The 26920-nt window shown below is 45.0% G+C and overlaps 1 protein-coding gene across 6 annotated transcripts; it reads left to right on the plus strand.

Annotated features, from left to right (window-relative positions):
* The first annotated feature begins 573 nt into the window (after positions 1-573).
* On the plus strand, positions 574-15515 carry misp3 (MISP family member 3). Of its 6 annotated transcripts, XM_054778136.1 has the most exons (6): positions 617-705; positions 2445-2530; positions 2799-4857; positions 7389-7461; positions 8606-8642; positions 9207-15459. In XM_054778136.1, exons 3-6 carry the CDS (start codon positions 2865-2867, stop codon positions 9291-9293), a joined length of 2190 nt encoding a protein of 729 aa, XP_054634111.1. In that variant the 5' UTR covers positions 617-705; positions 2445-2530; positions 2799-2864; the 3' UTR covers positions 9294-15459. The 6 variants fall into 6 exon arrangements, 5 of the variants coding, with proteins under 5 accessions (XP_054634109.1, XP_054634114.1, XP_054634113.1 ...); XM_054778134.1 differs by lacking the exon at positions 2445-2530 and having other exon boundaries at positions 574-705; XM_054778139.1 differs by lacking the exon at positions 2445-2530 and having other exon boundaries at positions 574-705; positions 8616-8642.
* The last annotated feature ends 11405 nt before the right edge of the window (positions 15516-26920 follow it).

Below are 26920 nucleotides of genomic sequence, written 5' to 3' on the forward strand. Positions count from 1 at the left end.
TGACTTGCACAAACGTTTTGACACTTTTTTTCCTGATCACTGTTGTGTGGGAATTACAAGAAGAAAAGCTCTGACTTGCTCGGGGACAAGGTGTTTGGCGCCCCCTGTTGGTTCGCTTGTATCACTCACTAGACACCCAAATATAAGACGTCTTTTCAGGCTTCAAACGAGGGGAAAAATACAGACTTATATTCAGGTCAATATAATATTTGGGGTATTGTGATTTATTGTTACATTGCATTGTTGCTGTTGTTACAGTTCTCAAGTTCAAGTGTGTTAACAGAAGCCACCATGCTGTTTTGTATACTAGGCAATTACTGTGGCAGCTATGCTGCTGCCTGCTTCCACTAGGAACACATGCATTGGTAAGTGGATGGGATTTGCTTTCATTACCTGCCACGATGATATAATAAAAAGTATTATGCCAACTGATACTGAACAATAGGGTGTCGTTATAAGCACATCTCTGTTTTTGTTGTCTGGTTTACAGAAGTAACACGTGTCACTTCCAAACAGGATTAGTTGAGCATTTCTTAATCCACAGCGGCAATAAAGTAAGCCTCTTGTGCTGGTGTGCATATTCTTCATTGCGGCTAATGGATTAGACAGTGATTGCTGGTCAGCATTGTGTGCAGATGTGCTTGTGCGTGAGAGTGGAGCTGTATTGTTAGAGTGCTACATGTGTCATTTAGAGAGTGTGAGAAGGTAAGTGGAACAATATACTTTTGTTATGGAAAATGCATTGCATAAATAGTCAGAATGCAGCCATCTACTCTATGTAAATTGAGTGTTTCAAGTGAATATTGCAAAAGGTGGAAAGGGCAACTGTAAACCAGCATAGATGACATTTATTTCGTTTTGTTTCAGTTTTTCTCCAAAATTTCACTAATTTCTTTCTACCACCTTGGGATGCTACTGCTCTCACAAAGGAGGGCAACTTTGATTTGTGCCGCCTGCACTAGATGTATTTTTAATGATGTGAAGATTTTCCTGTTCTTTTGATATTAAAACGAGCGCCTTTAGATAATGAGACAAACACAATGCTGTTATGTAACTGGGTTTTTTAATCCACAGTCCCTTGTGGACTCTTTGAGCGTTTGAGGAGATACTGTGGAGTGCATGTCATATTAGTGTATTAGTTGTATTAGTTTGTTGATTCTATGTTCACAATTGGCAGATGTTGAAGTACTCCATGATAGATAGACAGATAGTTTGAAATGTAGATTTATGTTTAACTTATATAAAAAATAAAAAATACAAAATATAAGTTTTATTTCTATGTGACTTTTCATAACATGGCATTTCTTCAAGTGTTCCAGATCAATCATGCTCAGGAAATCTTTAATTATATATATATATATATATATATATATATATTGGTTTTGTGAACACAGCACAAAATAAATAACATATAGCCTTACTAATTGTAAAGCAAAAAACATTATTTTTACAATAAATATCAGCTTCATTTCCAGAACTTTGCAAACCAAGTTAGGGTGGTTATTTTCACATCTTCAATTTAAAGGTTCATTTATTTATAGTATTTTTCAACTATTTCAAATAAGTCTCAGAGGTTCCACAATCCATCCTTGATACTGGAATTTAGGCAGTTTAAAAGTGCTTTTAGTAAGCCCTACTGGGAACATGCTGTTTTGTGTGTCTGTAGCTTTAATGCTAATAAGCTGTGTTTGGCCACACCTGTCTCCGACAGAGCGTGTGTCTCCAAGAAGAATGCGTGAATTTCCACAAAGTAGGATTAAATATTAATAAAACTGAATATTTTTGTAGTTAGAGCATAGAAAACCTGTTTATGACATTCTAAATATGTTTTTTTACCATTATGAAATGACATGAAATAACACCCCTATAGTCACTTTTACACTTTAGGAAAAGGGAACACTGCAGGGACATAAGACACAGCTGCCGCTAGCATAGCAAGTCACTGAGCTAACTATTTAGCCTCTCCAATTTACTTATTCTAAACTTAATAAAGTTTTTCAAATGGAGTGGGGAAGAAGGACAAAAAGCCAAAAACTTCCACTTCCACACGGAATGGGAGGAGACTTTTTTTTTCACTCTGTCATGTCGGACATGCCATGGCTGACGCCATGCAGTGTGAAGGTAACGTAGTATAACGTCATGTCTCATCAGTGTAACATTACTGACGCCTAGTGACCAGAATACTACATAAAAAGCCTGAACAAAAAAAGTGACTGTTTGAGTTCCTCTTCTCTAAGAGTTGGAGCAACCTTTAAAACTTTATTATTTTACGTCTATTTTTTGGCCAAGTCTACTAGAGTCCAAGGAAAATAGTTCTCTTCTAATTACTTCACTTGGCAAGTTTACTTACTTGTTGCTGTACTGTAAAGCCTGTCTGTTTATGTATGTTTCTCAATCCAACCCCAGTTTTCTAGTCCACATTGTCTCTAATGATTACTGATTAGGACCACATTTTCTGCCTGGAGAATGGGATTTGTGTGCGCGAGAGAGAGAGAGTTTACCCCCAGGCTTTAAGCTGATTAAATAAAAGGTGAGTTCATGAGCTGTACAAGGGCCTACAGTGCAGTGTAAATGAGCACTGATGCAGAGTGGTGCTGCGTTAGTTGAAGCAGTTATATTAATCAAAGTTGAAAATATGCTTACAGTCATTAGGGATTAGGGGGCCAGGGGGCCTTAGGCTACTTTGTGGACTATCAAATTGTAATCTGTGCATTAGCAGTAGTTACAGTACATTTCACATTATAGTAGTTGGTGAAGTCATAAACCAATGATCCCTCTGGTGCTTTGTGTCCTTTCAGTCCCGACTGCTTGGCTTGAGATCAAAGATTCTCACTGCTCTTTTAAAAAAGGAGAGATCCGTCACCATGGCAACAGTGTCCCTGCAAAAAGAAGAGGGTCCAACCAACTCGCTTGAAGTGCAAGAGAGCCAGATGCAAGGTGACGCAAGCCTCAGTTCTTCTGTGCTGGACCCAAAAGCTCCCAAAGCAGAACCAGAAAACGACACTGATGACGTGTTCCAAGACCAAATGGATGAAATGCTGACAGAACTAGTACAAGATTCCCAGCATTCCCAGGTTGATAACAAAACTGTTGAGACTCTAACAGATCAAAATGCTTTCCAGCCACCTCGTCCTCTCTCCCTTGATGCCTCACTAAGAGAGACATGCCTGGAGAAAGAGGTGATGGAATGGACCAGTGATGGGATTACCTCAAATGAATACTTTACATCTCCTGAATGTCGCCCAAACGTTCAAGAATCCTCAACTTTTGAGGAATGTTCTCCACTAGCAGACTCTTCTCTAAGCAGTTTCAACACAGGTCCACCTACAAATACCCCGAGAGAGGTTGTCCAACAAGAAACATCTCTTTTTGCTGATGAAATAGAAGAGAAGACAAACAGGGTCATTTCCTTGTGTACTAGAGCAGTGATCAGTTGCAAATCCTTGCCAAGTTTCAACTCTGTAGACCCAACCGTGGACGTAGTTCCCTCAGAAAACCAGCAAGGGGAGCTACTGCCCCAAGGCCTACAAAGACTTACCCCCAAGGGCACAAACCAGGAAGCTGCTCAACAGGTGCTTGGCCAGAACTCTGCACCTTTGTCAGCGGTTGCCATGGAGCTGTCCAATCAGCGCGGGGCTGCTTGTAAAGGCTGTGTTGTCACTGTTAGAGAAAAGAAGGCAGGCAGGGTGGGGGAAAGGACAGAGGGAGAAAGCGAAACAGGAGAACAGAAAGACGGCGGACTTGAAAGGAACAAGGTAGTTGCACGAGAGCAAGGTCTCATTCAAACACAGGAAGAAAATCTAAAAGGACACATCAGAATGGAGAGCGATTCAAGCGATGATAGCCAGAGTGACAGTGGACTATCTGCAGACTTCTCACCACGCAGCACTTTGAACATCTCTGCAGGCTCCCAAGCGCCTCTACCTAAAGAAACCCCCATTGATAGGGAGATCAGACGTGCAATTGAACGTGAACAAAGTCTGAGAAGGTCCAGGGGGATACCAAATACATCCGGAGAGTATGTTGAGATTCCGGTAAGGAAAACTCTTGGCGACCCGATTGTTTCTGCCAACTCGGACAAATACCAAGGCTTAGACAGGCACCTGGCGAGCAAAAAGGTGCAGCAAGAGATCAGCGAGGAACTTCGCCGAGAACAAGATCTGGTCAAGCTGGGGAAGGTTCCCGGTTTCTACGATAAAGGCACTGTTCGGCAGCTTAAAGAGAAGAAGCAGATTTTTGAAGCCTTTCAAAACCACAGTGAGCCACCTTTGAGCGTGTCATGCAGGAGTAAGGCGTCATCCTGGTCCTCCAGCAGTGACAGCTCTACTGTGGAGAGCCACGATGACAGCTCATCACAGGCATCCACTGTAAGAAGCTCAGAGAGGAGACAAAGTATAGAAGATCAAAAGAGAGATGCTTATGCTTCTTCAACAGCAAGAGGACCAGGCTTATCTGAGGGCAGGTCCTGTCAGGTCATCATTGTGGAGAACAACTTGAGTGTCTCGGGACAGAATCTCCACCATGGCAATTTGGAGGAAGAGAGCCTGGTCCGTGGTGATTCAGAAGCTTCTTATGTCTTCCCATCCAGTTCAGCAGGTCACATTTTGGAGGAGGAAGAGATGACGTCCAAGAAGAACCCCTTCTTCAAGCTGCGCACCCCTACAAATGTCATTAAAGTGGAGCAGGATATCCGGGAGGCTCAAGAGAGGGAAAAGGAGCTCCGCAAGCAGAGGGTCCACTTGTATGGGGATGAGGGGGGAACAATGGGAGGAGGAGGTGGTGTGAGAAGAAGCCTCCAAGTGTCTGTTCCAGATTCTTCTGGCTCACCATCCAAGGGAGGAAGTGGAGCCACAGCGGGTTAGTACTGCAGTATGTGTGTATAGAGTAAACTGGGCACTTTGTGGAAGTGGCCCAATGGAGAAGACACTGGCCTCCTCGGGATTGTGGATTCACATCCCACCTGGGGTAGTATTCTTTTCAGTGATATTGGATTTAATCATCGGTTGAAACCAAAAATGTGCATTTCAGTACACTACTTTATATAAATTGGCAAGTGCTTTATAGCAAGGAACAAGCTCCACCACAGTGGTGAACTCCATTATCCTCCCTGGGTGGAACTCCCATCTGGCAAGATCTTTTGTGTTATATAGGATTTCTTTATGGGCCTTGAAGCTTGAAGACCACAAAATTCTACTTAAATTGAGATTGGTTGCTAGAGAGAGGTCACAGCTGAGGTCCTCCGTAGCAAGTAAGCAAACCCACTGCAGGAGTGAACTCAATCATCCTCCCTGGGTTGGACTCCCCTCTGGCATGGTGCTTTGTGTTACATAGGATTTCCTTATCAGTCTTGAAGCTTGAAAACCACAAAATGTTGCTTAAATTGAGATTGGTTTTTAGAGAGAGGCAACATCTGAGGTCCTTCATAGCAAAGAATCAAACCCTCCACAGGGGTGAACTCCACCAACCTCACACCATACGTACATTAGTGAAAGGATACCAATTAATGCCCAAAGCAAATATTACGGTGAAAGACACTTCTGAATTTCTAGAATAAAGTATTGGCGCAAGAAATTAACATACATTATTGCCACATTTGAATTTTTTTTGTTAAATATGCAAGGCCTCAAAATTATTTTCTACTTTATTTGTATTTATTTATTTATTCTAATGGATCAGTACTTGGCTGCACGGTGGCCAGGTGGTTAGCATGTGGGCTATACACATTCAGGAGATCTGGAAGATCTGGGTTCGAATCTCTGTTGGGCATCTTTGTGTGGAGTTGCATGTTCTCCCTGTCAGCGTTGCCAACTTGGTTACTTTTGCTAAATCTGGAGACATTCCAAACCCTCGTGGCAACATATTTTCTCAAAAGCAACTAGCGACACATTTAGCTACTATTTCTGGCATCTTTGGAGACTTTTCAGGTGTTTTGGGACTTAACAGTGAAAGCACATATTGATCTGCAGTTTCTGCTCTCACTGAGCAGCATCGGGTGCTGCTGAGACGTCAAAGCAGTCACAAGCCGTCAGTGCACTGTGAGCTCCCGCGGCACAGAGCATCTATACGAAAGCGAGTGTAAATGGTTGTTTGTCTATATGTGCACTGTGATTGACTGGTGACCAGTCCTGGTTGTGACTGTCTCTTGCCGAAAGTCAGGCGGGATAGGCTCCAGCATACCCCTGCAGTAGTGGCATAGAAAAGGAATGAATGAATGAAAGAATGGATCAGTGCTTCATAACACCTTGAATGTTCCAAGTGAGCCACTTCTCAGAGAATATCATTCAGTCTCTTTTTACAGATATTTTGTTGTTTGTTTTCTGCTCACCCGTACTCTCTCAACGTGGGCAAAATAGGCAAAATACGGTGGTACACCTGGACAACGTAAACACGTTCAATATCAGAGGTGTATCAACAAATCTGTCTTTTCAAAGATAATAATACTCAGTTTTAACTGACACTGCAAGATCTTATATTTGTTTTAATAATGAAAATAATACTTCAGTGATCATTTCCAATCAAAACAGCAGTAACATTATATTTCTCAGGTTAGAATTTGTGTGACAGCTCTGAGACTGAATGTCATTAGATAGTGGGAGTGTACCTAATGAAGCGTCTTGTGATCATGTGTATCCAACTTGCCTTTGGACATTTCACACCAAAGTAACAGCATCATAATTCACTGCAGGAACATGTACTGAAGTTCACTTCTATGTTTGTTGTCAGGGAGGGTTGCCCACGCTCTTTGTGTGAGTCTGCATCAACGAGCATTAAAAGCAGGAACAGAAAGCATGAACAGGGTGTGTCTAGGAATACTTCAAATTCGAAGCAAGACAAACGATCATTTTCTAAATGCAGATTTACTAAAATCAGAAAACTCCTGTTATGTCGAAGATATTGGATTAGTGTTTTTGCCGTAGATTCCTATCAACAACAGAGCATTCCTGCTATATAGAAGATCTTTAATTAGTGTTTTCGCCGTAGATTCCTATCAACATAGCACTCATGTCTTATATAGGATCTTTGACTAGCATTCTTGCAGTGGATCACTAAAAACAGCATACAGTTCCTGTCACATAGAGGATCTTTGACTAGCGTTTGTGTAGCAGATTCCTAAAGACAGCAAAGCACTCCTGTCACATAGAGGATCTTTGAGTAGCATTTTTTTTAGCAAATTCCTAAAAACCCACTGTCCTAAAAACACTCCTGTTACATATGACTAACATTTTTAATAGAGCCTTAAAAACAGCCAAGCACTCATGAGTCCTGTAATTTGGAGGATCTTTAACAGGCGTTTTTGTAATAGATTTCAACAGCAAACCACTCCTGTAACAGAGAGGGTCTGACATTTTTCCAGCCAAGTCTGAATCAATTGTTTCTGCCTCCTCCAGGCCGCCCCTCTGTTGGAAAGCTCAGCGTGTGGCCCCCAGGCGAGGATCAAAGAGAGACAATAAACAAGCCAAAGGTAAACAAAGTTTCTTCTCCATTTAACACTTTTGCTTCTGTCCTTCAGTTGCTGAGATATTACATTCTGTAACACCTAATATACCAAACAACAGATCTTCCGTCAGACACAGTCGCTTTAGAGAATAATAATGTCAAGGAGATATCTAGTTCCATTAGAATAAAGCCATCTGCTCCAGCAAAACAAGGGGGGATTCCACTGAGTCTCAATGCATATGAGTAGTTTTTCAAAGCAGGCAGGCTGGTGAGAGGATGCAAGCATCTCTTTTGCACCAAATGTGGGCCACAAACATCTGATAAGGCTCAGAACACACAGCAAGCAGCTTGTCTTCATAGATAAGGAGGGAGAGGGGAGTGTGTGCGTGTGTTTTATCTGCTCGTGTGTGTACTCTTGTCTTTCTATCTTATAGCTTGACATCCCACCTTTATCATCATTGTGTGTGTGTGCGTGTGTGTGTGTTGCACTCATTAAGAGAAAGACAGGGAAGTCAATTGCACTAATTTCCATTACGTGCTCTGTTTCTTTTCCTGCTCACTTTCTTGCTCTCGCTGGCTGTTTGCTTATCTGTTAGACCAAATTGCTGATTAAACTTTAAGAATAAACAACACGATTTCAGGTCTCAGTTGTTGAATTAGTCTTGCTAAATCACACCCCAGGCGGCCCGAGAAAACTCATCCAAAGAAACTAACAGTCAGGTCTTGAAACAACTCGAAATTTGACCTAAATGTAATAGGATACAAAAATTCAGTACAAAAGTCAAAGTATGGTTCTGTAGCACCAATTCACAATAGACGTTATCTCAAGACGCTTTATATATGGAGACCATCCTAGACCCACGCCCCTCATACATTTAAAAAAAAAAAAAACCCAGAGCGAGCACTTTGGCAGCGGAGGTGAGGAAAACGCTAAAAAAATACAGGTAGTTCTCGACTATTTGGGTTGAGATAGAGAAATAAAAGCAAAGGCTGACATACATAATAGCGACACCCCTAGTAAAAAACAAAGAAATTAATTATTAATGAGTTATATTGGTAAATATTACATTCATTGTGTCACCTATGACAAAGTTCGCACCATCTATCTCCCACATTGCACAGATAAGACTACTTTACTGTATTTTTCCCATTGTTCTTTCTCTTATTCGGTCCCAAATGCTGAGACTATGTGGGACTGCATAAAGGTAAGGTTTCATAACGTTATTGAGTGCTAATGTGCGTATTTGTTTGGTGCCCAACCACAAGTTAATTCAAACAACAACGTTATAATGTTCTGTCTGAAAATCAAACTCCAGGCTCGCACTGGTGGATGGTGGGTCTGTATTCATTTTGTGCTTTTAATTTGACGTTTTTCCTGTGTTAGTTAATAAATTAGATTGCTATAATGTACACCCCCCTTTCCACCGGAGATTTGTGGGCGCACAAGCCGGTCCGTGGGTCCAAAAAGGTTGGGGACCACTGCCCTATGACACAAAGGGGGACCCGAAAACATTTCTGTCCCCCAGTGGGTGCATAAAAGAAAATGATTGAGAACCACTAAGTAACATTACTGACACCTTGTGACCACTGTGGAATACTACATATCATTACAACACATACCTACCCCATCTTACCGTTTGTTTCCTTTGATTTGATCAAAATCAATGACTGTATTGTGTTGTTTTCCAGTTGCAGAAGTCCACAATTGAATTCTTTGTGATAGCTGTCTCTCTCATTGTACATTCTTGCCATCATTTCATGTGATGCAGACCTCCCACAGCTCCAGACAGAAGACGCCTCTCGTCCACCTGTGGGAGTCAGGCCTGGTCAACGGGCACAACCTGGAAGATCAATAATGAAGAGACACTGAAAGTAAAAAAAATTAAAAACAACATTTTTAAAGTGAGCAGGAGTGTGAGGGAGAAAGAGGCCAAGGATTGAGGTAAGAAGAATCCTTCAGGAAGATGGCCTATTTCTGGTACTGGTTGAAGAACACCACAACCTCAAAGCCTTGTGAGGAAAAAAAAATAGTATAATTATCATTGATTTTTGAATGAATCTAAATATCATTCACCATAGCTATAAAAAACAAAAACAATCTGCCACCAGCAGTTATGTTTTTATGACGTGTTCTTCTCACTGAGTTGATTACAATCAAGTCCAAAGTTTTACTGTTGATATCATAATACATTTGACATACTGCATAGGGTATTTTGGATTTTACTGATTACTGAGTTCCAATAGAGACTTGTATCAAAAAAGACAAACTACCTAGTTTTGACTGACACTGTCATAGAGGTATTAATGTAATAATATGTACTCCCTCATACCAACACCTGTTCCTAATATTTTGAAAGGGTTTTTTTTTCTGGATATAGCTCTCCTTGTACCTAATGTGGCCGGTGCGTCAGGTCCCATTGATAACATCATCAGATGTAATTCATTGCTGTATTCGTGTATGTGCTCAAAAAGTTGGCATTTTCCTAATGAGTTTCTGAATCACTCAGTGAGTTCCCAGACTGAACAAACCAGATTTAATCCCATAGGCTACTTGGCGTGCCGCATTTGGATTATGGTGCAATGAAGTTGATCTGGATTTTGGAGGTGAATCATGACAGTCCAGAGTGCACATGCTTGAATAAAAGCGGCTGTGTTTTATGACTCCTCTTCTGGTCCTGAGTCATGCAGTAAAATGTTGCACTTTGGAATGAAACTGGAGGGCCAGACATGACATTTTTATATTCTGTGTAGTGCATAATCTTCATGATGAAGATTCCTTTTGCATAGATATGCTCGATATTGGCTCACTTACCAATATCCGATGTTGTCCGGCACTTCATTTCAGATTCTGATATTGGCAGAAGATCTTCCCTCAACTAATGTCAGGTCACATCTTGTGTAATGAATGAACACATTATGCATCTTTTACTGTAATGCCACTGGATGCATTTGACAAAACACTGCAAAATCAGACAAATACTGCAACATACAATGTAAGTTCTAGAAAAAGTACCATATTTATTTTCAAATCATGACCAATACTGAACTGAAATAACATGTCTTCATGCTATTAACAAGTAAGACAGGTTTGACTTAATAAATTCCCACATAAGAACCGAATTAAATAATACAATTGGGAAAGCTGCACATTTCTATGTGGCACAAACATCCACATAAAAACAAGTTAACGTGCAAAGTGTGAAACTCTGGACTATCTAATACAAACTGGGCTCATTCAGCACATCGTCTGTTGCTTTTTTTTTTGCTGCGGGTATACTTGCTGCATGTGACTCTGAATGATTCTTGCTAAGGTGTGATATTAGATTAAAAGCATTGAAGGACGACACCTTATTCCCCCTTGCAGCGCTTTACAAACATTGCAAATTGCATATTTACAATCTGAAGGGGAACGTGGGTAATAATCCCAGACCTCGGACACACTGAGCTAGCAAGCTTGTTGCTGTGTGGAGCAACACACACAGTCATCGCTCGCAGGCCGATATCATTATCGCATACCGATATGAATCACTATCTAATTTTTCTGCCTATATCGGCCAGCGATATCATCGGACATCCCTGATTGTGCATGCTTCTAATGCTTTGGAAACATTGGCTTCATACCATATTAAGATGTCTTAAATAATTGTTGTTAAATAATTGATATAAAAATGTGTTATTAATTGCTTTTCTGTTTTAAGGAACTACTGCAAAAACACTTGCCAAAGATCTTCTATATGACAGCAGCAAGCTGCTGTTTTTAGTAAACTATGATAAAAATGATAATCAAAGATCCTCTGTATGACAGGAGCACTCAGCTGCTTTGAGGAATCTACTGCAAAAGTGTCAGTCAAAGATCCTCTATATGCGAGTGGTTTTCAGCTGTTTGGAGGAATTTGCTGCAAATGCCGTTCTGATGTCATTTAAGGCAGTGATCTCAAACTTTTTTGAGTCCAAAGGCCGTTTGGGAACAATGAACAGGAAAAATAAAAGTCTGTTGCCAGCACTGGAGAAAATTTGACTTTCACTTTTTCTCGGAACACACAAGTAAGGTGCATTGAAGGCCCGCTGGGAATAAATGCTCAACAAAAAAATGAAACAACATAAACATGCAAAAACTAGGGGCTTTCTAGCAGTATAGTATTTTTCCAATGAAATAATCATCCTATTTCCAAAATTCATATTCATTTACATAATATTCAATGTAGTTACTTACAAAACGTTTTTTTAAATGTGTCTTTTTTTTATCTTAAAGTTTTCCACAGCTCAGTTCAGCATCTGGGAACCACTGCCATTTAAGATGTCATTTAATGGCCAGATTTAGGCCGTGGGTCACTAGTTGGATAGAGCTGTAATACAGTCCACCCTCGTTTATAGCAGTTAATTTCCAGACCCGACCACGAGAAATGAATTTCCAGGATTCAGTGTTAATAAATTGAATGTTTTTGTAGTTAAACAATACAAAAATTGCTGAAGACTTTTTAAATACATTTTTTAAGTACTAGAGCACTGTAGACGTGAAATAACACGCCTATAGTCACCTTTACACTCCCATTATTCATTGTTTACATCACATTGCACAACGCTCATGCTCCAGGGACTGGAGATGGCCGCTAGCTATGTAGCCTCAAAGTTAGCCTCAAATTTATTTATTCTAAATTTTAAAAGCCAAAAACTTACCACTTCCACATGGAAGGGGAGGATAACCCTTTTCACTCTATCATGTCAGACAGGCAATGGCTGACTTTGGGACTTCATGCAGTTTTAAGGTAATGTCTCATCAATGTTTTGTGTCATTACTGCCACCTAGTGACCAGAATACTACATATCACTTGTATGTCAGTATGTTTTGACAAATTATAAACCATAGTCTACCACAACACAGCTATCATTTGTTAATTAATTAACTTCTGAAAAACATGATATAGCGAGGGAGCAATAATTGCGATCATATTTCGAGGGACAACTGTAGTGTATAGACCAGGGATGGGAAAACTTTTTGACTCCGGGGCCATATTGGGTTAAAAGATTTCGCCGGAGGGCCGGGCTATACATAGAATTATAATTGTAACTATAATTGTAAGAATCCACTTGGAATTATATGTATTCTTTTAGCTGTATAAGTGTTGCTGCATGTGAATAAGCATAAACACAACAAAACGATGACAACACGGAAAAACACAAAAACAAATGGTAAAAAAACAAAAAAATAAAATATCACTTTCCTGCAGAACTGTGACGTAGAAATCTTGCTTTACTGTCTCCCTCTGTCACACGAGCTCCAGCTGCTCTGTACACACAGCCCCACCTCCTCTGCTTTCTATCAAAGCCTCGTCTCCCTGGAGCTGCTGTGACGTAGTCCCAATGATTACGTATGACACTAATAGCGCGGCGTCGGAGTCGGTTCAGAAACCACTGGAATCATTTCGAGAGTTCAAGACTTACGTTAATTCAAGTAAATAAGATCAAGTAAAAAATATGGACTTACTGACTGAAACTGACAGGTGGACTGCAAGATAGGCGAGAAAGACGAGCGACACCAAGCCATGTTTTGCAAGCAGTTCAGGTCTAGAACACTTGGGGGACACCGTCTACCAGGCACAAACAAGCACAGCCATGAACGCATGCAAAGAAAGTGACATACACAACAATAATAGCATTCACTAATATTGCATTGCGAGAAGTATGGTATGTTTTACTGGCAGTGATAGATACGACAGATACCACATAGCCGCCTAGCTAGAGCGCCAGTTAAGTGGGCCTTACATCCCAACGTACGTGTTACCACGCATACGGGCTTCACAATTTTTGGGAAATTTGTTGGCCTTGGTCAGCACATAGAGGAAGTAGGGTATCAGAGTGGTTGCAAGTGTGTCGTACACCCACATGCTAGCCGCTTGCACTCCGTTGGTAGCTTTTAGATAGTGAGTGCGGCGTGCGACTTGTGCGTTCTAGGTGCGCTTCATGTAAGCCTGTCGGACGTTTCACTTACTGGGGACGTACTGTACGTGTGTGTGCATCATACGAGGCTCTTGCAGCCCACTCGCTTCGATTGCAAGATGGGCTTACTGGCTTCCTACGGCAACTACGGCTATCGTGACCGGGAGAACCAGAGTGTACAGCAGGAAGAGCCGCGGGTAAGGTGTATTAATGTTGGATACGCTATGTGAGCAGCCGCCGTGTGTCCATGGAGGTCAGGAGAACTAAAGTGTAGGCCGCTTTAGGAATTAGCTCTGCATTAGCCACCAACACGAGGCTGGCTACTACTAGCATGGTAGCAGAAGAAATGTGAATTGACTTCCTGCCACCTTGGCACGCTTTTCCACAGTCAGACATCTTATTCGTTTTTGATTTTTCATTTCCATCTACTGGGAATATGGAAACATTTGTCCCACAAAGTTTGCCGTTCATCTGACGAGGCGAATTGTGTCTTTCAGAAAGGTGAACAAGCTTACTCCGTCTCCTCGAGTGTTTCAGCAAATGCCTTCAACACAACTAGCGCGCATACTATAAAAACATACAGTATATAAGAAACAACCGAAATTGCCAGAGAACTGGAGCATATTAACTGGGAATGGATTGTAATGAAGGAGAATTTATGACCATCTGGCTTAGACTTCACTTGCTCCTCCTCCTCCGGACCCGGAAGAAGTGATGACAATTTTTGGTAAATAAAATGGTAAATATTTCTATAATCCACCGCTCATCTAACACAATGTTATTTTTCATGGAGGAAATAACATGTTTTGGTGTCATGAGCACTTTTAATGTATGTCAGCTATAAAAGTTTTGAAGATAACACAAACTGTGGCAGATGCTATCTGAACAACCATACTATAATAATTGTGTTGTCCTCATTTGGGTGTCAGGATGTGTTTACAGAGAAATATGTCATAGATATGCTTTAGTGGCCTCCTGTAAATTATTAATCCCCTTGTGGTCCCATTGGCTCAGTGGTTATTTGGAATAGAGTGTTGTCCTAAAATATATTTTCGATGAAATCATGTCTCCTTAGTATTAAACCATGCTAGAATATTTCACTTTAGGCATGTGTCTGTATTATCAAGACATATCGGAATGGATTCCAGGGATTGATTTTCTTACATGTTGGTATCATAATGTGTGGGCGTGTGTTGAAGCGAAAAACGAATATAATGGCAGAACTGTGTCGTGTCATAGAGATAAAAATGTGTGGATACAAAGTAGGACTCAGATTCAGATACTCCAGTTACTAAGGACAGAGCCCTCAGATGTGTTGAATAAAATGGATAGAGTCATTATAAGGGACCTTTTATTCACCTCGCTGCTATTATGAAATGTCAACCCTCCTTTTCGCCATGCACCACTGACATAATCAAACCTGCTAAATGCATAATGCAAATGTTGTCCGATTCAATTAAATATGAGCACAAATGGGCGGGAAAGACATTTAGGGTGTTGACGACACGTCAACAAATACCACAGTCCTCTATCAAGTTCATAATATACCACGCACGTTGTCCTTGGAAGGGCGATGAATATGACGAATATCACCACTGATTCGCACAGTACAGTTAAGATTACAAGTTAAGGTGGGGCCACTGAGTTCATCAAGGTGATTTAGGCCTCTAAGTATTATTCTGCAAACAGACCAGCCTCATATTGTAGACACACAGCAAACATTGCAAGATTACAGTATCAGTCACCTCCTTATGAATACCTGTCTGTCTTATTATGTCGTAGATACGACATTACGATATTTTGCCAACATGTCAATTGATTTGTGCGATAATCACGTTGTGGAAATGTGGGTATGACGGAGTATCGTGCAATACAATATTATATTTTGTCTATGATATCCATGCCTATGATATCACAATACAGCATTTATACAATAACGGCTGGTAATAGTGGTGGGAATCACAGAGTAACTCATGATACCATGTTATCACAATAGTTTGATCCTGATATTGATAGTATCTAAAACTGTGTTACACTCCAGGTGTCATGCTCTTATTTTGGTTGCTTGGTACTTGCTGTCTGTTTCCTCAGACATCCAGGAGCTTGGCGCTGGGCGGAGCCACGAGCAGCTGCAGCTGAGTCCTTTCAGCAATAAGTCCTTACGCTATTTCCTCTCGCTGTTCATGCTCCTGGTTGTCTGAGCAGTTTTTCCTGCCTGCTTCTTGCTAACGACGTACTGCTCAGTTTGTATCCTGTTTACCCTGATGGTTTGCTACTCAGTAAGCCACCTTTTTGCGTCGTGATTCCGCGTCTGAACTGGTTTATTCCTGCTCATGGTTTGGTTATCGCTCCCTCACTCTATCACGTTTTTTCAAAAATGATTTAATTATGAGAAGATCGCCGTTTTGTGGTTGACTATGGCCACTAGACGTCAATAAAGTTCCATTATTGAGACATGACATTAGATAACTGTCACACTGCATGGAGTCAACGCTGGCCTGTCTGACTTCATAGAGTGAAAAGAAACTCTCCTCTCATTCAGTGTGGAAGTGGTAAGTTTTTGGCTTCTTTGTTCTCCTTCCCACTCCATTTTATAAACCCTTTCTTAATGTGGCCACAGGGGGGCAGTTTATCAATTGGATTTAAAGAAAATACACATCGACAATGCCACTGGGGAGGAAAGGGCCCCTAGAACCTGACTAATTTCATTTAAGGCTGCATCAAGTCCAGACCCCCCTTAGCGACTGGGGTTGTATAAACAAATACATTTATTTTATTTTATAACAACAAAAAAACAATGGCACCGACACACCATAGTTTAAAATACAGTAAATAATTTGGAGGCTAACTACTGCAGTTAGCTCGCGAGCATGCTAATGTTTAAAGCCATGGCCGTCTCTTGCGTCACTGCAATGATCCCACAGCCTGCCCATTACAGCTGAGCAATGTGGTGTAAACGGTGGGTAAAGGTGAATATAGGGGTGTTATTTCATGCCTACAGGGCTCTAATAACGGTAAATAGTCTGTTTAGAAAGTCATAAACAGGTTTTCTATACTCTCAGTACAAAAATATTCAATTTGTTAATATTGAATCCTACTTCACCCCACCCCACTATTTGAGAAGTACTGCCATGCAGCGATTGCATGAAGATATCTCTGAAAAGGCATGGGATTCACAGTTGAACTCACAGTACTCACAGTATTTTCAGAGCTTATTTTAAACCCAAACAAAGCGAATATGCTTGTTTTTACCAGAACATGAACAAAATGCTGGTGTCCACAACTCACATTTTGTATTTCAGAATGAATTTCTTTCTACTGTTCTTTCATTATTAACTGAAAACCTAAATGAAAACCAGGCTTGCAGGCACCTCATGTGGTCGTGGGGGGCTACCTGGTGCCCGCGGGCACCATGTTGGTGACCCCTGTCATAGAGGAAGAAAGATATGAAAATGATTTAACAAGAATATTAATAGTATCACATTACGTACAGTGATCGCTCTTAGGCCATGTCCCCCCAACCCGGATACTGTGTTTTCAAAAATGCACATTTCAACTAGTCAGAAGCGTCGATGATGTTATTTCCATAGATGCACAACAACAAACATGGCGATTCACAGAAGATACAGTACATGTGGACTGCAATCGAAGCAGCGTTCATTTTCAGTAGTTTATTTCATATTTGTCTGTAAACTGTACTGAACATAAAATTGAAAATGGATGAAACATGTTCCTTATTAAAATGTAGCATAATTTTATCGATCAAGAAAGAACTCCGTCGACTGTGATGCTATCATTGCTGAAATAATTGCCTCCACGAAAGTAGTTATACAGCACAAGACGGGCACATATAACATATAAGACAAGCATATACTGCAGTATATAACATATAAAACAGGCATATACTATATAACATATAAGACAGGCATATATAACATATAAGCCAGGCATATATAACATATAAGACAGGCATATATAACATATAAGACAGGCATATATAACATATAAGCCAGGCATATATAAGATATAAGACAGGCATATATAACATATTAGACAGGCATATATTGTCATGTTCTGCATTCTGCTCTGCTGCCCTCTGCTGTTTTTGTGTTGCAGCACATCCCTGAACATGACCCAGACCTAATCACACACACCTGCAGCTCATTACCTCCTCCCTTCTTAAACTGCAGCCAAACAATCTACCAGTGCCAGATTGTACTCCTTGACTTCCTGACCTCCTGTTCCTTGCTCCCGCTCAGTCCGGCTCCACTACCCTTACCCTTACCCTGCTTTCTGGCCCGCTATCTGTGCTTGTGCTTACCTGCTCTGTACCTTGTTAGTATTTTCCTGTTGGTTTGCCTTCAGCGTTTTCTGTTGTACTTCTAGTTTTTTCCCTGACAGCCTTCTGCTGTCAGTGTTTTATGTTTGTTACCCAAAGTGGATTTTCCTTTGTTGTACTTTACCTGTTTGGACACTTTTTGTTATTAAACTTTATTTTGTATTTTGAAGTCGCACTAGTCTTGCATTGGGATCCTAATTTTCCTGCTGTGGCATCCGCCACTCCTGACAGAACAATCTGGCCCAGATGGATCCCGCAGACATGGAGCACTTCCGCTCGGCCCTGGCGCATCAAGGCCAACTAGTCGGTGGTCACGAGAAGTCACTCCAAGGCATCATGGAGGCTATATCCGTGCTATCCGCTGGCATGGATGCCCTAAACCAACGCCTTGCCAGTCCCTCCTCTCACCCGCCACCAGAGGTCGGTACGTCCCCGCACACCTTGGACCCACCTAACGGCGCAGCTGCATACGCACCTGTGCCTAATCAGCCGCATGAGCCAAATATCCCTCATCCTTCTCGCTTCTCTGGAGACTCGGACTCCTGCAACCAGTTCTTACACCAGTGTTCCCTCGTGTTTGACCAGCAACCCACCACGTACTCATCGGACCAATCTAAGGTAGCGTTCATTATGAGTTTACTCTCGGGTAGAGCCACTACGTGGGCTATGGTGGCGAGCACGTCTATGCCTGCCATACGCACCTCCTTACCCATGTTTCTCGAAGAAATTAGACGTGTGTTTCATCACCCCATTCGGGGAATGGAAGCAGCTAGTCAGCTATTAGATATGAAGCAGAGAGGACGCCCAGTGGCGGATTTTTCTATTGACTTCCGTGTACTTGCTGTAGAGAGCGGGTATCCCGATACCGTCCTTCGAAGTATTTTTCGCAAGGCACTCGACGCACACATTAAGGATGAGTTAGTGGCTAAGGACAACACTACTTCCCTCAACGGCCTCATTAACTTGGCTATTGAATTAGAGAATCGCATGAAGGAAAGGGTGAGAGAGTACGCCAAGGAGGGATACTACGGCAGGGTGTCGATCCCGACAAGGATACCATTCCCACCTCCGGAGGGACAGACGCCCGAACCAGGCATCGGGGACGCTGTGGCCGCACCGCCAGAGGTTCCTATGCAACTCGGAGGACGACGCCTCGCCGCCGAGGAAAGAGCACGTCGTCGCAAGTTGGACCTGTGCCTCTACTGCGGTAATCCGGGGCATCGACTCCTCCAATGCCCCATCCGACCCCATCGCCTTCAGGGATCGACTCCTGGATCAGCAGCGGAGCCGAAGCCAAGACCCAGGAGCACCCAACCTGTTCCGGAGGACAGTCCAGTCATGGGGAGCTGTGAGTATCTCCAGAACTCAGTCACTACTGCAGAGGAAGTCCCCCTCAAGAGACTTCTAATTCAGGGAGTAGTCATTAACAAGGGTAGTAGCATCGACATAGCCGCCCTCATTGACTCGGGCGCTGATGACTGTTTCTTGGACACAGCGTTTGTTCTCAAGAATAATATCAGTATGATTAAGTTGCCTGCTAGTAAAGAGGTCTGGTCCTTGGATAGACGCTTCCTGGCGGCCATTACACACCAAACCGAACCGCTTACTCTCCATCTCTCAGGTAACCACTCCGAAACCATCCGCTTTTATGTCATGCCCTCCCAGTCCGCGCCACTAGTTTTGGGGCTAACCTGGCTTAAGCTTCACAATCCTCTCATAGATTGGAACAAGTTGCACGTCTCCAGTTGGAGCCCCTTTTGTCATGCTAACTGTCTCCGTTCAGCTAGGTCCGATGTTCCCTCTTCCAATCCCCCAGAGGAGGAGATAGATCTGACAGGTATTCCTAGCGAATACCACGACTTAAAGCAAGTGTTCAGCAAGGACCGTGCTCAAACACTTCCCCCTCATCGACCATACGACTGTGCCATAGAATTACTGCCTAACGCCACCTTTCCGAGCGCTAAATTGTATAACATTTCCTTTTTTTTTTTTTTTTTTTTTTTTTTTTTTTTTTTTTTTTTTTTTTTTTTCCCCCTGTCCTGTCCAGCCTTTAAAGCAGATAGAATTGTATACCTAAATGCCGTCAAGTGCTCAACAGATTTACTCTGCCAGAGAGAAGTGTGATATACACTTCCCCTGTCATACAAAATTTATTCGACCTTGATGCTTGTTATAAAGCAAATTTGGAGCGCCCGGACCGGAGCAGGAGGGGACAGAGAAGAAGAGAAAAGGAAACGGGGGGGGGCGAGAGGGGACAAAAACAAAAAAAAGAGAGACAAGAGACAAGGACAACAGCAGCAACAACAACAATTGTGACAGAACAACAGAAACATACAGAACGACATCAGCAAATAAATGTCCGTGATAACTATAAAGACGAACAAGGATAAAGGACAAATCAATATCAACAACCACAATGACAAAGCTGTCAATGACAATCAGACATAATAGCAGTCATGAAATGATGACCTATGACAGTGATCACAATGACAATACTGCATTGAAACAGTCGCACACAATAGCAGTCATGAAATGATGAATTATGATAGTGATCACCATGATAATACCGCATTGAAACAGTCACACATAACTGTAGTAATGAAATGATTATCCATGATAGTGAATAGAATCAAAGTTACTGTAATGCACATCATTGTAAAAAAAAAAAAATACATATACACACATACACATACATACATACATATATACATATATATATATATATATATATATATATATATACACATATATACCGCACATACACACATATATATATATAGTCATACTGCTGAAATCACCGTCGCTGTAATAAAACCAACAACATAATAACACCCTGGATAACTCAGTGAGTAATGTGGGGAAGTACGTATGTACTGTGAGTGTGCATATGTACAGGTATCTCTGTATGTAAGGAAGACTTCATATATATATAAAGGTGCAGGAATGTGTGGGCGTGTGATTGTCACTGAGAGTGCATGAAAGGAAAGGGGCCGCCTTCCACCTCCCAGAGAGCCCCGCCCCAAATAGCAAGGCCGGGCCCCGGCCGCCAGAAGGCCACCAGGCCCATAGGGGCAGGCAGCACAAAGATCAGTGCCCCAAGAGCCAGCCCAGAGAGCCCCCCCCCCCCGGGAAGACCAGTAAGGGGCCGAAGAGAGGTAATCCCAGCCAAGGACAGGGCGCCAGCGGGCCGGAGGACTGCCAACCCCCGAGACCAGCGAGAGATCACACCCCACAAAGGCAGACGGGTACCGGGGGCCACAAACCGGCAGGCCCAGAGACGCCTCCACAGCCGGAAAGAAGCCCGCCCGCGCCGGAAGCGCCAATTCCCCCCCACCGCCACCCCCACCCCCAGGGAGCGGAGCCCGGCCCGCCCCGGGCCAACCCCCGCCCGACCCCCGACACAGGGCCGCCCCGCCAAGGGATGCAGGAGGCACACCCTCCACCCACCCGGCGGAGGCACGGGCGGCAGAGATGTATCGCCCAGCACCTGACCCCACGGAGCAAACCCCTGTATGCCCCCCCCCCCCCCCCCCCAAAAATAAATAACTAAAATAAATAAATAAATAAAAATACACACACGCACGCACATACACACTCCTACGCACCCACACACACGCACATAAACACTCCTACGCACAAACACACCCCTATGCGCACGCTCATACACACTCTTACTTACTCAAGCGCGCACACACACACCCACACACACACACACACACACACACACACAGTGGTCGACTGCCCGACACCCGGAAGCCCCACCCTATCCCCCGTTGGTAACCCAAGGAGCAGCGGAGCCGGGGACCCCGGGGTCCCAGACATACGATTCAGAACCCAGGGGCGGAGAGCGCAGACCGCCGGGGAGCAGGAAGACACCCGGCCACACCCCCCCAGCGGTAGGACGCCGCCAGCGAGGCAGACAGGGGAGTCAGCGAGGAGGAGAGCGGGAAACCGAGCAGGCAGGCGGGAAAACGGGCGAGCAGCCAGGCGAACCACCACACAGCGCCAACCGAGACCCGCGGGCCAGCAAACCCCGAAGAGAGAGCGGGAGCACCACACCCCAAGCCGCAGGGAGGCCAAGCACCAGCGCCGAGAAGGCGAGACCAGCAGCCGACCAGCCGACGGCCCCCACAAACCACCAGAAGCCAGACCAGCCACATGCCACCAGAGCCGACAGCGCACCACCCGCGCACCGGAGCCCCACCCCCGACAAGCCCACAGACAGACCGGGGGAGGCGAGGACACAGACAGCGGCCCGGCAGCGCACAAAGCGCAACGGCGACAGACGCCCAAGCGCCCGGCAGAGCACGACCCCCCCCAGCGAGCCCGGCCCCAGGGCACCCGCCCCCCCACCCCCACCCCGCCACCCAGGCCCACAGTACCCGCAAGCATGACCAAGCCCCAACCCACCAGCTGGCCCGGCGCCCCAGCAGCCGCCACAGCGCAGCAACCACCGGCCGCCGCGACAGCACACGGGCCACCCGAAGCACCAGCACCGCCCCCCGGAGACCGCCGAACCCGCCCCAAGAGCGCAGAGGCGCCCGCGGCACGTGTCAGTCCAGGGGGGGCACCGCAAGCCGCCCCCCCCGGCGCAAGCCCCGGCATCAACAGGCCCCAGAGGGCCACCCCAGGGAAGGGCAGGCGAACCAGACAAGGGCACCCCACAGGCCAGGCCGCCCCGGGCGAGCCACCGCGACGGCCAGGCCCCCGGCCACACCGCCGACCCTGGCGGGCAGACGCCGAGGTGCACGAGGCACCCCAATCCAGCCCGCCCCACCCGTGTATGTGATAAGGTGTGATAGTGTCTATGATGCAATTAAAAATAAATAAATAAATAAATAAAATAAAATAAAAGAGGATGGTGTATCTGTGTGCATGTATATGGAGTGTATGTGGATGATAGCTAATGATGCAATTAAAATCGGGGGACAGCTGCCGCTCGGAGGGCCCCTCACCTGGCCAGCCCCCCCAAACCCTAAGTGTCTACTCTGCGATTAAAATTGGGGGGCAACAGGTCAGTGGCACAGCAGGAGCAAAGGAGCCCCGCAAGGCAGCTCCCCTCCCCAATCACGCCCGACCGTAGGCCACCCCCCAATGTCCTATATATATGTGAGGTGGTGCAGTGGCACAGGAAGGACGGGTGCCCCACACCCCAACGCCGCCCAAACCGAGCGGGGGGGGACCAAGGACACATGACCGACCGGCCGCCCACCACAGCCCAGGCTCGGGCGTGCCGCAGGACACACCACAGGCCCTACCCGGCCCGCCAGGATGCCCAGTCCGGCCCACCCAACCCCCCAGAGGCGATACCCCCAGCGCCCCCCAACACCGGAGCCCCACCGGAGGTAGCGTCCACAGCGCCACCCCCAAACCGCCAAACACCACGGACAAGCCACACGCCCCCAAGGCAGATCCGACCGCCACCAGGACAGCGGGAGCCGCGCCCACGCGCCCCCCGCATACCACCACGGCCGGCAAGGGAGCAACACCACGACGACCACAAGAGCACCGGACCCCACATAGAGCGGAGCACGGCCGCACCCACGAAGCACGCAGGCCAGAGGCGCCAGGGAGGGACAGAGAAGCAAGCACCGCACGACCGGGCCCGCGAGAGGAGCGGCCCCCGCCCGGCGCCCAAGCAGATGCCCCCGCCCGCCCCGCCCACCGCCACGCCACAGACCGGCCACCGCCCCACCCCCCGCCCATCCACCAACACGCCAAGGGGGAAACCCCGGAGGGAGGGAGACAACCGCCGGCCCGGAAGCAAGGACCAGCCCGACACCAGCAGGCAGCAGGGACCGCCCGCCAGCCCCCCGCCAGCCCGACCACCAAGCCCCCGGCCAAAGCCACCCCCCGACCGCCCCACCCCGGAGCAAGCATCCTCCCGCCGATCCCGGAAAGCACCACGCAGATGGACACCACGCCGCCCGCCCCCACGCGCAACCCGCCCACGGCCCCCACACGCCCCACCCACCGAGCCACAGCGGCCCCGTCCCTGAGGGGAGAAAGCAAGGGATCCCCCCCACCCCAGCACCACGCACCCCCCACCCCGAGCCCAAACCGCACATCCGCGACCCCCACCTCCGCGCCCCCCGTCACCCGGGGGACAGCCACAGGCGCCGGAGGATAACAGGCAGCTCCCACCTATCACACATACACCACACACATAAATCAGCGAAATAAAATAAAATAAAATAAAATAATAAAAAAAAAAAATAAAATAAAAATAAATAAATAAAAAGGGGCAACCCAAACCACCCTCCCACCCAGGGGAGATGGCTCCGCGGGGGCAGCTGGGCTCAGGCACCCGCGCCCCCACCAGGGGGAGAGGCCGGCCCCCACACCCCACACCGGACGGCCCCACGCGGCAGCCGAGCAGGAGGGCCCAGGGCAGTCCCCGCCCCACCCCCAGAGGCAAAGGAGGCGAGGGAGAGCCAGCGCCACCAGCCGCACACGGGCCCCCCCAGCAGCAGTAGGCGCCCGGCACCAGCAGGATGCAGCACCCCATCCACCCACCACCCCGGAGGCCAACCAACGCCGCCCCCTGGGCGACCCCCCCGACCCCGCCCCCGCCCCATCACCCAACCCGGACCCCTCCCCACCCCCACCCACCAGCCCCCCCAGGCAGGCAGCCCAGCAAAGAAGACCCGGGACACCAAGCCCGCCACCGCCCGCCCCCGAGGTACCAGGCCCACCCAGCGACCAGGACCACACCCCACGCCAGATGAACGAGACCCCCAGGGGCAGAGACAGATGCCCTCACCCCCCTGAGAGTCAGGTCAGGGAATTAATTATTGGTGCCCATATAGACTGAAATTCTGACATTTGTTCTTTAGATTCAGCAGACATTCTCTCCATAGCTATATGATCTAACAAAAGATTTTTGTAAAGAGCTATGTTCAGTTTCTTCCTTGATTTCCAATTGATGAGAATGGTTTTCTTGGCGATGCTTAATGCAGTGATGAGAAGCTGTGTTTGATTTGTTTCTACATCAATTGTGGAGAGATCGCCCAGCAGGCATAGTAAAGGAGAGGTAGGAATGGAGAACCCAAGTGCCAAAGATAGGTACTCACACACTCCGTGCCAAAAATTTTTAATGGGAGCACAGGTCCACATGGAGTGTAAGTAGTCATCTATTCTATGGTCTGAGCAGTGTGTACAGATGTTAGAGTCAGTTAAGCCCATTCTAAACATTCTATGTCCTGTGTAGTGTACTCTATGAAGGATTTTAAACTGAATCAGCTGTAGGTTGGGATTATTGATTAACCGGGAAGCATTAAGACATATTTGCTTCCAAAATTCAGGGTCACAGCTTGTAGATAAATCTGAGCTCCATTTGGAGATTGGTACTCCAATTGTGTTGTCATTTTTTGAAAGTAGAATATATAATTTAGATAATGTTTTAGGGGCAGATATTTTTAAAAATTGGTCAATAGTGGTATTGCTTTCCCATGATATGGTCCTGAAACTTGCTTTAATTATGGATTTAATTTGTATGTATTCAAGAAATTTGTTATGATTTATTCCATACTGTGTAACAAGGTCATTAAATGAGATAAAGTTGTTTCCTATAATTATATTTTTCATACAACTTATTCCTTTTTCGTGCCATGTTGGGAAATTTAATGGTTTCTTTTTAAGCAAGATGTCAGGATTATTCCAGACGGGAGTGTATTGGCAAGGAGTGAGCGAGAATTTTGTTATTTTTAAAAATTCCCACCAAGCTGTCAGAGTGTTGCTTATATTTATACTTTTAAAACAATTATTTTTTCGGAGGATTTGGCTAATGAAGGGCAGGTTACAAATTGGGATTTCGTGGCTAAGTGATTGTTCTATGTCTAGCCATAAATAATCCAATGGGTTAGGGTTGATCCATTTTAAGATATACTGTAACCTGTTTGCAAGGAAGTAGTTGGAGAAGTTTGGGAGTTCTAAGCCCCCATATTCTTTAGATTTTTGTAATGTTTTGAGACTTATTCGTGCTGGCTTATTTTTCCAAAGAAATTTATTTATATATGAGTCTAATGACTTGAACCAAATTATAGATGGTTTAGTGGGGATCATGGAAAATAGATAATTAACCTTGGGTAAAATCATCATTTTCACGGTGGATACTCTGCCTGTAAGTGAGATGGGCAAGGTTCTCCAACGTGCAAGATCATCTTCTATTGACTTCAATAGTGGAGTATAATTCAAGCGGATCAGGTCTGACAGGTTGGAGGAAATGTTAATACCCAAATACTTAATGTTCCCTGAACACAGCGGTATAGAGGGGGTGCTCTGGAAACCAAAGTTAATGGGCAGTACTGTGGATTTAGACCAGTTAATGGAGTAATCTGAGAAGGTGCTATAATTGTTAATGAGTGAGATAGATTCGTGAAGTGAAGAATGTGAATTATCCAGGAAGAGTAATACATCATCAGCATAAAGGCTTATCTTATGATGAACATTTGTGGTGTGGATCCCTTTAATATTTATATGTTGTCGAATTGCAGCTGCAAGAGGTTCGATAAAGATAGCAAATAGTGAGGGAGAGAGTGGACACCCTTGCCTAGTACCTCTTTGTAAAGTAAATTCTGGAGAGATGTGATTGTTGGTCCGAACAGAGGCCTTCGGGGTGTTGTATAGTATTTTAATCCATGTTCTGAATGAGTCTCCAAAGCCAAATTTATGTAGTGTTGCAAAGAGAAATTTCCAGTTTACTCTGTCAAATGCTTTTTCAGCATCCAATGAGACAATTGTGGTTTCTAAATTATGGATGATAGAGTAATCAATCAGATTGATTAGACGGCGTACATTGCTAGTTGAGTTTCTCCCCTTAATAAATCCTGATTGATCAGGGTGTATTATATGAGGGGTAACTTTTTCCAGCCTTATAGCTAACGCTTTGCATATTATTTTAAGATCTGCATTAATCAGTGAAATTGGACGATAACTGGAAGGTAGTGTTGGGTCCTTATCCGGTTTCAGCAGGAGACTGATTGTAGCTGAGTTCATGGTTGGAGGCAAGCATGAACTGTCTTTAATTTCCAAAACCATTCTAAGAAATATTGGAGATAGTAATGGCCAGAATGTTTTATAAAACTCGGCAGGGAAACCGTCAGGTCCTGGTGCTTTATTATTCGGCAACCGGTGTAGAGCGTTATGGAGTTCTATTAATGAAATGGGTACATCTAAGTTGGTCACCTGTTCGTCATTTAATTTTGG

The sequence above is a fragment of the Dunckerocampus dactyliophorus genome, chromosome 6 (assembly GCF_027744805.1).
Source record: "Dunckerocampus dactyliophorus isolate RoL2022-P2 chromosome 6, RoL_Ddac_1.1, whole genome shotgun sequence".
Classification (NCBI taxonomy): domain Eukaryota; kingdom Metazoa; phylum Chordata; class Actinopteri; order Syngnathiformes; family Syngnathidae; genus Dunckerocampus; species Dunckerocampus dactyliophorus.